The sequence below is a fragment of the Nicotiana attenuata genome, unplaced genomic scaffold, assembly GCF_001879085.1.
Source record: "Nicotiana attenuata strain UT unplaced genomic scaffold, NIATTr2, whole genome shotgun sequence".
Lineage (NCBI taxonomy): Eukaryota > Viridiplantae > Streptophyta > Magnoliopsida > Solanales > Solanaceae > Nicotiana > Nicotiana attenuata.
Window position 1 is genome coordinate 102,888 of NW_017671555.1, and position 10,795 is coordinate 113,682.

General features: G+C 37.7%; 1 protein-coding gene across 1 annotated transcript; it reads right to left on the reverse strand.

Annotated features, from left to right (window-relative positions):
• Positions 1 to 268: 268 nt before the first annotated feature.
• On the reverse strand, positions 269 to 2,078 carry LOC109208963 (pectate lyase). Its single transcript, XM_019372123.1, has 3 exons — positions 1,293 to 2,078; positions 897 to 1,197; positions 269 to 801 (listed from the first exon to the last, which is right to left on the reverse strand). The coding sequence occupies exons 1-3, from the start codon at positions 1,867 to 1,869 to the stop codon at positions 486 to 488; spliced, it is 1,194 nt and encodes a 397-aa protein (XP_019227668.1). The 5' UTR covers positions 1,870 to 2,078; the 3' UTR covers positions 269 to 485.
• Positions 2,079 to 10,795: the final 8,717 nt, after the last annotated feature.

Genomic DNA, 10,795 nt, shown 5'->3' on the forward strand with positions numbered 1-10,795 from the left:
ATATTAACTTGAGATCGTTATAGGAACTCATTAACTTTAAATCGGGATCCGTCCCTATTTTTATGTTGGTTGTTTATTAATGTAAATCGCATATAATTGCCAAATGTGAATCATGATTTTAAATCTACGAATGTGGAGTATTTAACCACTGCTTATTTTTAACATGTTTTAATTTCGTACAAACTATAAATCGAAAACACATATTATGTATTTATTGATTTGGTGTAAAGTGAATTAGTTTTTCGGTCAATAATAACAGACAAGCGAAGAAGAGAAGAGAATTGTCAATGCTTTATCTGATGAACTAAATGTAACATAACAATCCTCTAGGTCACCCCATCACCAAAAGAAAGAAGAAATGTAAACCAGAAAACAAATAATGCCATTTGCATGTATAACAATATTAATTTCTTTCTTTATCTTTTTTTTCTTCCTTTTTTTGGTGGTGAATTGGGGGTTCACCGAAAATAAATCTGAAAAATGTTTTAGCATGGGCGTCCTTTGACACAAGACAGAGCACCAGAAAACTTAGTAAGAATTCCAACTTTAGAAGAAGGTTCTGGTTTAATCAGATTGAGATGGTCAATTTTATCGAGTAAATTCTGGTCACCAGATGGTGTAAATGTTGCACCATTTTCCATATCATCACCATCTGATATCCAAGTCCATTTCATCCATTCCGCCACACTCGCCGTAAGTTTTTCCCTATATGTTACCTCTTTCACCAACAATTCGTCCTCAGCAATAAATCGATTACCCTGACTAATGATGGTGGCTCCACTGCTTCCGCCAATAGCGTACCTATCAATACAGACATAATATAATTAAGTAATTTAATCGAATCGTGTTTTCTAGCGCATTTAAATGAGACGGTTAGACAATTCAATAGTGTGTACCTTTCCCAATGAGTGTAGTCATTGTTCACCAAATGGAAAAATCCAAACCTGCATCTCGGCATCCTTTGATCCAACCTCTTTCCAAAGTGATTGTACGCTAATGTAATTTTCATGTCCTTGTCAAGCACGTAATGATCGTTAGCGCCGAACAACATTACTTTTTCGTGGTCAGTGAAGTGGCAATTGGATATGGTAATGTTAGTGGAAGCAGCAACAGCATCGATAAGACCATCGGTTGCACGAGACATAGAGATGTGATCGATCCATATATCATGCGAACTGAAGATGCTGATGCCATCACCTGTTGAGACGTAATATAATTCAATAATTAAAAAGTGTGTTCTTTCTAATAACTTAAAACTCTTAAGACGAGATAGTTACACAATTCAACATTACCTTCATCGTCGCCCCTTAGGCCAACGTGGTCCTCGGACTCCCTGATCAAGCCACCTGGGGTGGGTACAATATTGTGAATACGGAGGTTAGAAATAATAATGTTGGATGCAGATTGTATCTTAATGCCAGCTCCATTTTGTATATGGACATTAAATCCACGGCCGTCAATAGTTTTGTTGCTAGTCACGATAAGTTCCCTACTAAGCTTAATTTTCATGTTTTTGCCAAATATGATCCACAATGGCTCCTTTTGGATAACACCATATCGGAGAGTTCCGGGCTTAGGATCGACAACATCGTCGTCAGAATTGTCGGTGACGACGTAAATTCGGCCAGACTTTCCTCCGATCGCATTGCTGCCAAAGCCCAATGCGCAATCGGCCATTTTCTGGCGATTCTCGATCCAATTTGGGTCGCATCGCCAGCATTTGTCGATTGCATTTTCGGCCCGGCATGGGCCTTTGTATTTTTTGTTACTGAGTTGCCTTCTTGGGATGTTTGTTGCTGTCGCAAATGCAGTAAATGTGAGTAACACAAGGAGAAAAAATACACTAATTTTTGTTCTGTAGGCGTCCATTTTTCTATTGGTAATTTTGAAATGTTAAAAGAGTTAAAGTCAGGTGGTTGTAATTTGTTTGCTGGGCTGATTGATGGTTGATGTTAAATGGTGCAAGGTCAATCCTTTTCACCAATGTGATCTTATTAAACCAGCCCTGAAAAAAGTTTGTGAGAAAATTCTAAAATCAGGATTATTCCTAAACAAGCCACATTATTTGTTTCTCTTTTTTGCTTATTTTCATTCACAGCATATATTGTTCCTTATATAGTGATAGTGCAGAGCATTTGGGTCCATTAGTTGAAATAAGGAGCGATAACTATGGTGTGTCACTCGTTAATGGCATCGCAAGAGGCGGTTATTACCGTTCAAATGTCAATGATTTTCCTTGGTGGGGAAAAGCAAAGAAACCTGAAGTTTAGCCTTAGGAAAATATAATACTCTCACCATCCCATTTTACACGGAAGCGTTTGATTGAACACTGAATTTAATAATTAAAAAGAATTAGTACAGAACAAAACTTAGCGACAAATATGGTTATTAAGGATAATCCTAGTAATACGATCAAAAAGTATAGTACTACGATCAAATAGTTTCAAAAAGAGAAATTTGTTATTTTTTGCACAAACTAATTAAAAATGAAAAAAGTATCATACAAAACGAGAAAGAATGAGCAAAACTAAGGCAAAGATCACTTTTTGTACCTCTTTTGGGCGAACTAGGCAAGCATTTAAGTGATTCTATTTCTAGGAAGTCAGGCAGCAGCTCTATCGCTAATTGTGTTTTTGCTAGGCTAGTATACATCATTTGGCGTGAAAGGGACATGCTTTGATTCCAGCAAGGTAGTTTTGTCGCTGATAAAGTGTGCAGGGAGATTGTGCTGCATATGCACGTTAGAGGCAGCAAAAGTCCAACATGCCAGAGAGCTTTATTTTTTTTCTCTGGCCAGGGGCGGACATAGTGTGTTACCAACGGTGGAAATAATGATAATTAACTGAGATAAATAGTCACAATACAAACAAATCATCCCACGACCTGGTGTCACTAAGTGCATGAGCTCTAAAGAATAAGTAAATACAATGTCTGATTCAAGTACAATACTGTCCGAAAGACTAAACCATGTGCCTCTGCTCATAGTAAATAGTAAATACCTTACTTCGGAGGGGCGGGTCCTCGCTCAAGCGCTAATCGGATCTAAGTCAACGATAAATATCATATAGCCCAACATGGGGCCTGGTGCACGCGTAACCCCCTAAACAGTACCATTTAGCCAAATGTGGGGACTAGCGCCACGTCACCTCAATATCAATACCAACATAAATTTATGGCCCAAAATCAGTTATCAATCCTCTCAAGTCTCCATATGCCAACATCTCACAGAAACATAATCTAACATACGACATGAAATATCACAATGTACCACAGATTCAGCTCAAACTCGTCACGCACATGGACACCAATAACATGTGAGATGACATATCAAAAGTGCATAGAGACAGAGATATAATATGCGGAAGTAATTATTATGACTGAACAATATGACTACGGCTAAGGCAAATAGTTCAACATAAAAATAATAACCTTATCATGTCTCAAACAATTAAGCAGATAGCCTAGACATGATTTATAACATGAATAATAACTCACGTAGTCATACAAATGGAGAAAACATGATATCAAAGAAGCATGATAGCAAAACAAGGCACATGATAGCCTATGAACTACCCGGATCATAAGAAATCACGGTGCACGCATATACGCTCGCCATCCCGCATATACGATACCCCCCATCACATAACAAATACCCTAGCCGACGAAAATTACCCTCAAATTCAAGTTTATACAAGTTACTTACCTCATTCAGGCTAGTCTTTCAACCTCGAATCGTGTAAAAACCTAGATCTAACTCTCCAACCTCTCAAATCCAAGCCAAACATCATCCAAGGAAATCAACAATGCCTTATGCGGCGATCCCAATCCACAAAGTTTCGATCTTTGAAGAAATCCTCAAAACTCAACAAAAGCGAACCCGAACCCGAGCCCATGTGCCTGAAATCTGAAACTACTATAAAAACCCGATAACCCATAACCTACCCAGTCCAAATATATAATTAATTTTCAAAAATGAGTCTAAATCGGTACTCAAATCCACAAAATACACTCTCATAAAGTGGAGGCTAAAACTCCAAATTTCCTTTCAAAATCCCAAGTTTTAGGTGTAGAAGTTCATAGGTAATCAAGATATAAAGCCAAATCCAAGTGAGAATTGCTTACCTCCAATGTAGTAGTGAAATTTCTCCACAAATCTCCTCTTCAAAGTCTAGGGCTCAAAATATGAAATAATAAACAAAGTCTCGAAATTGAAAACTTAAATACTCTGCTCAGTGGTCATGTCCAAATGCACGCCTCTTACGAGGTATGACACGGTCGTTTGCAATAATAAAACCCAACAAAGAGTCAGGATCAAATCCACAGGGAGCTGAGATGGGAATTAGTAGTATATATTTCGAGGGAGTACGTGAAGTATTTAGATTGCACTTCCACAAACAGGAATTTATTTTTACTTCTAAAATTACGCTAAAGATTGCAATTCTAAAGGTATAAAAACTAGAGAAGATTGTTTTTGAATGTTTTTCAAAGATATAAAAAGGCATAGGGTTGTGACCATGACCTAGGTGTTTGCCTAATGGGATAAAGACTTTTATGCTGTTTTATTGACTGGGGTGTATTATAGCTCACAACACTATGTTTTCCACTCAATATCTCTCGGTCAGAGAATGGTTTGGCCCAATTTGGCTTTCTCAAGACCAAATGGGTATCTACCAAAACGGTTGATAAGAGCTCAAGTCGGGTTGTTACTATCTCTAGGTTGAACCCTTTAATTGGGTTAATCAATCTCTCAATTGACTCAATTCCTTATTATCTGAGTTAACCTAGACTAGGTCTCTCTTTCTCAAGAAGAGACTATGTCAAATAGGCATAAATCAATGTTTGGAACCATTAATTTCACAATTGAAGCATAAACCTATCTAAATAACAAACACCCATTCATAAACAAGCATAAAATTGATCACCCATAAGGTTTACACACTAGGATTGGGTCACAACCCAAACTTAAGCTTTTGCTTGTCCTCAAGCAAATAAGATAATTCCTACCTCCACAAGTTAAGAGCTATTCCAGCTAATCTAAGATGCATAAATCATACATCAATTGGGACCAACACTTACCCACAACACTTATGAATTATCAACAAGGCAATGATTTGAAGTTTAAAGCACAAATAGTTCTAATGTGACACTTGAGCATCAAGAGTTGACTTTATTCATCAAGGAAGCTCTCTCTTTCATGTAGGTCATTGTGGATCCCAAACTCCTCCTCCTCAACTCTCCATTAGCATATCTCACTTAAGAATGCAATACTTAATTCAATAATTTGTGAAAAGTTTGCTCATCTCTCTCAAAAGAATATCACAAGTACGGCTTTAAGTACCATATACTTGCCCCTCATGTAGATCACCACCAATGTAAGTTCACTCATCTTGAAATCACTAGGGCTTTTTCGGAATGTAATGAAGGCTTTTGGACTAAGGTTGGATATTTTGGAATAGAACGGGTTCATTTTTCCTTAAGCACTCCATCTTCTCTTTTCGGCTCATGTTTTGTCGACTCTTTGAGGCATTTTTTTTCCTAAGGGGAACTAGAGAGACTTAACATCACTCTTTCTTGGTCATGATGTTCATTTTCTCCTTCTTTGTTTTCTCCATGCTTTGCATCGTTACTTTTCTTTGAATCCCTTCAACTCTCCAACTTATTCACTTTCTTTTTGCATTTTTCATTTTGTTCTTTCTTTCTTTTTCTTTGCCTTTCCTTTTCTTCATTTCTTTTCTCTTTTTGTTCCTTGATACTTTTTTCAAACTCCACGCCTCTCCCCCAAACTTGTATTTTAGCCAATTATTTTCCAAGAGTGTTAAGGAAAGCTCGGGTGCCAAGAGAGGGTCACTACAAAATTGGAAAAAGGTTGTAACATGATTATCAAATGAGAAAGGTTTTAGGCTCAAATGGGTTGACTAGGGATAATAACATTGGTGGGACATGGAAAATTTCAAGCGGGTCAAAGAGAGCCTACAATCACTTCTCAAGCCAAGGAAAACAAAACTTAAAATTTTGCCTAGAAACACATTCAGGGCAAGTTCTAGACCATTCGCATGGGTACTTGGACTTGCAAAAAAAATATCTCACCTCTCACACAGCTGAATTGTTAAAGAGGGTAGAGTATAGGGCCCACAACAACCATATTCAAGATTGAAAATCACTAATGGTTCGACTAAACCAATCAATGATTGCTTAAGTCAACACAAGAGTAGAAGGTCACTAACTAGAGCTATTTCTTTCCAAGAACTTATTTTTAATCATAAGCACGCAGTCAAGTATGTTGGTACCAAGTGAAGCATGTTTGACTATTCTAGTCTGACTCAATTAGGTCTTTTTATTCATTATTACTACTATTCTTACCTAAACATCAAAACAGACTCAATCCCTTAAGAAGGTTGTCACGCCATCCATCGTTGGGAAGAGTCACCCAGTTCACACAAGAACTACCTTTGAAAAGAACCGTGACACTAAGAAAACCAAAAGCTTATTATTCACTTAAACATGAAAAGAAACTACTAGATTAAGAAGAAGTTATTAGAGTAAAGCAAGAATCTATTAAGTTAAACATTGATTACTAAGAAAACAAAACAAAGAAGCTATAAAGTAAGCTACTGAAAGCATAAATGAATATACAAAATGAGAGAGGAAGAAAGAAAATATATACATCAATAGAGAGGGAGAAGAATATGTACATAATGAAAAGAAAAAGAAAATGTTATCAGTTATTACAAACAATTGTCAAATATCAAAATCAAATAAACTCCACCCCCCGATAAGAATAAGCATTGTCCCCAATGCTTAACAAAATAAGAATAAGGAAGGGAAAGAGTAAAGAGGACTCCCTATGTGGCCTTGGACATCTCTGTGTCCATAGCAACGTCACCGCCCTCAGGCTCCTACAACTGGATCTCATCATCCTCTGCTCTGGGAGTAGCTGGGTTGGCGAACATCTGTCGCACCGCCTCAACAGTGTCGGCAGCCAGGTCTGGCTCCTTAGACTGGCCAGCTGGTGCCACTGGTGCTGATGGTGCTGCTGGGTCTACTGGTGCTGCTGGAGCTGTCTCCATCAGCAAGTCAAATGGAAGGTCTCCAGTGGCTGCTATCTTGGTGACCTCTCCCCTCAATCTGTCCACTGATTTCTTGGACGCCAGGGATTTCCTCATCTTCTTTACCTGCTTCCCAAGCTCCTCAAATGGAAGGTCTCCAGTGGCTGCATGTGCCACCAAAGTTTCCATGATGTTCTTCTGGTTCTCCAAATTCTTCTTCAAAGTGTCCTCCACTGTTGGAGGAATCTGGGGTGTCGGGGTAGATGTTTGTGCTGCAACAGCACTGATAGGTCAGACACCTTTGCAGTAGGTGTCTGAATCCAGTTGTTGAGGCTCGCCAGTGTCTAGGAGACTCGCAGCATAGAAAGTGGAGGAGCAGGTGTTGATACCTAATTTTTTCCTATATATTTTAAATATGCATAAATACCTTCAAAATAGCATATGTATACATAGATAAGCATACACAAGGCTTTTGTTATTTTTTCCCATAATTTTAAGGGTTTAAGTTGACTTATTTTCTCCCATTTTATCCATAAAATCCCCAATAACTATTTCCAAAATTATTGTTTTGATAATTCATTTATTTAATTTCTATACTTATGCCAAAATATGGCTAATGTGACTTTTATGCATTCTTACAATTACATTTAGTATTTTTAAGCTAAATTATATGTAATTACGTTATTAGCCCTTTTTAAGATATAATTATTTTTTATATGTGTAAAATTGACCCCTATATTTTTAAAATGTTAATTATGTATTTTAAATCATTTTGGCACCTTGAATTATTTTCAAGAAATTACTTATTATTATTAAAATTAAAATAGGGAAAAACTAGCTATTTAAATAACAACCAAATCTGGCTTTCAACTATAGCCCAAATCGGACCCCAATCCCAGCCCAATTTTATACTTAACACCCCGACCCAGATCCAATTACCCACTACCCGTCCCAAGCTATTTTAAATCCTGGTCGTTGATCTTTTAGATCAATGGCCCTCAAAGATCAACGAACCTCATTTCTCCTTTCCTTTTAATTTCCAAACGACCCCTAACCCTACTCACTTTCCAAATCCCCGCCGCTCTCAGATGCTCTCATTTTCTCTCATCTCTCAAACCTAACCCTAGACTCCGTCAAACGCCTCCTTCTCCGATCATCTCCGGCGACCATCCTTTCAACCCAAGCCTCCAATGAGTCTCTCATCGCCTTGCTCATCATCTCTAAGACCTTCAAGGGTCCTGGGCCATGTCGATTTGGACCTAGGGTTTCTGTTTCTATTATTTATGGCTTCTCCGGTGTGATTTTGAGCAAAATCGCACCTTATATGTTACGATCGCTGAAGTCTGCAATAGGTTCTTTCGATTTCTATTTGGGTTTCCCTTTGAAACCCTAACTCTCTTTTGAATCTCTCAGATCTGTGTTATTTTTACACTTTAAGTCTGTTTCCTTCTATGATTTGCTTATTCTCGAGCTTCTTTTAAAAGATCCTCCACTTTAAACCGTCTTTACTTTCTTTGAAAAAACTAGGGTTTCTCGGAGATCCTTCTACGCTCGTTTTAATCGATTTCCTTATGATTAAACCTTTTTCCTTGCTTATCTTTGACCAATTTTATGCTCCTGCTGTTTTTTTTAACTCGACTCTGTTAAAGCCCTAATTTTTAATATTTTCTTTGCTTTGGTTCTATGTGTTAGCATGATTTTCTTTGCCTTGGTTCTGTGTGTCAGCATGATTCTCTTTGCCTCGGTTCTGTGTGTTAGCCTGTTTATTTGATTCTTGTTGACCTCTCGTGGTCACCAAGCTTCGAAAGTGTTTACTGAATTCCTAGCCTACTTATGTCACTTCTGTGTGACCATGCTCACTTTGTTTGTTTATCTCTTGCTTCTTGCTGTCAATATGGCTAACCTTGCCCTTTGCTACGTCTGTTGAGCTCCTCTATTTATATGTTGAACATACAGAATCATGGCTCCCTCTTGATTGATTCTAATTTCCTTAATTGATGGAGATTGAAAGATTTTCTTTTAAAGCCTTACAAGCTTTACCCCGTCTGTTTAAGCTGACTGATTTCCTTGTCATATTTGCTATGATACTTATTTCTACTGAGTTGTATCCTTAATTAAGGCTTTATGAATTTGGTCCTAATCGGCTACTCTATGCTTACTGAACCTTGACTCATTCCTTATTTAGTCATGCACTGATTTTTCTTCTTGCCTTATATGATATTGAATCTCCCCGTTTGATTTGATTCCCTTAACTTAAGGGAGTACTTCCTTGATTCTCTAATTGATTGATTCTGAGTTCTTAAATTAGTATACTACTATGCTTTTTACCTTATTTCACTACCTACTTTCAACTATAAATACCCTAAGTCTTTCATTAACAAAACACTGGTTTTCAAAAGCTACCTCTCTTACTAGAAAATCTCTGCTCTCCCTTTCTCTTGTGCTACTTGCTACTGTTAGCCGGCTGAAAGCCAAGACTAATCATCTGTGCTCTTTGGTTCTTTCATTCTGCTTACTTCTACCTTCACTAGTATGTCCTAGTTTTGATTTAAAGCTCTAACAATAATATGCTTCTCTTATTGTTTCAGTTTCTTTTATTCCTAGTTTGCTTCTACTTGTGGTTCTGTTGTGGAACTTGTAGTTAAGTTGCCTTATCAGCATGCTATTATGTTTTCCTTTCCCTTTGGATTAATGTATCCCCTTATGTGTGTTTCAAAGCATGCTTTGTCAATTGTCTTTTACTTCTTGTGTGCTTACCATCCCATGAATCCCCAAATCCTTATCACCCTTTCTATGTGTTTGTATTTCTCCTGACTGGTGTGTGATTATGCCAGAGACAACTATCTCTAAGCATGTCCAAACCAGTCTTAAGATCTTTACCGGGTTGTGTAGCCAAATGTCTATGTATCCCCAACCCCTTGACCCCTGCATGACTATTGAATTCTGCAAACTAGCTGTGTGTGATCTTTTCTTAAGGTGTTTAAGCTTGTTTACTACTCCAACCTCTTTCAAACAATCTTTGTTGCTTTACTAATTGATTTCAAAAGAGACTTTCCAATATAGTCTGTAATAACCCCTTTTTCAACTTGTGTCCTGCACTTCCACTTTACTCTTAGTCAATAAGTTCTGCCCCCTCTAGTATGTGTACTGCCTTGGGATCCTCTTGAGAGCCCTCTGAACTTTGGCATACTGAGGCTGGCCTTTCCACACTGCACTAGTTCAATTCTTGGTTGCTAAGTCTAGGTGTAAGCATTGCCCGGGGTTCTTGAGGCCTTTAGGGAACTTTGATGCACCTAGACTCTGATTTGTCTATGGAATTGAGGCTCATGAGACCATCGGAGGCTTTGGGAAACTTGGGCCTAATTGTAGGCTCCCTATAGAATAGCTTCTTGATTTTGTATTTCATTTATGTAATTCATTCATCAGCTTGTAATAATTTGTAAACAGACTTTTGGGGATATTTAGTAAAGGGGTGGGTAGATGTATACTTTATGGGGTAATATGGGTAGAAATCCTGCTCTTAGGATTTTACTTTTTTCAAATCTGCCTGTTTTACTCAATGGAAAGCATGTTCATAGGGTTTTTGATTGAAACTGATCGATTTTGCATAATAGAGATCATGCCTATAGGATCTCCTTTCTAATTTCATTTGCATCAAATAGAAATCATGCCTATGAGTTTCACTTCCAATGTCGTTTGCATCAGATAGAAACCAGGTCCATAAGATTCTGCATTTGTCATGTTAGAGA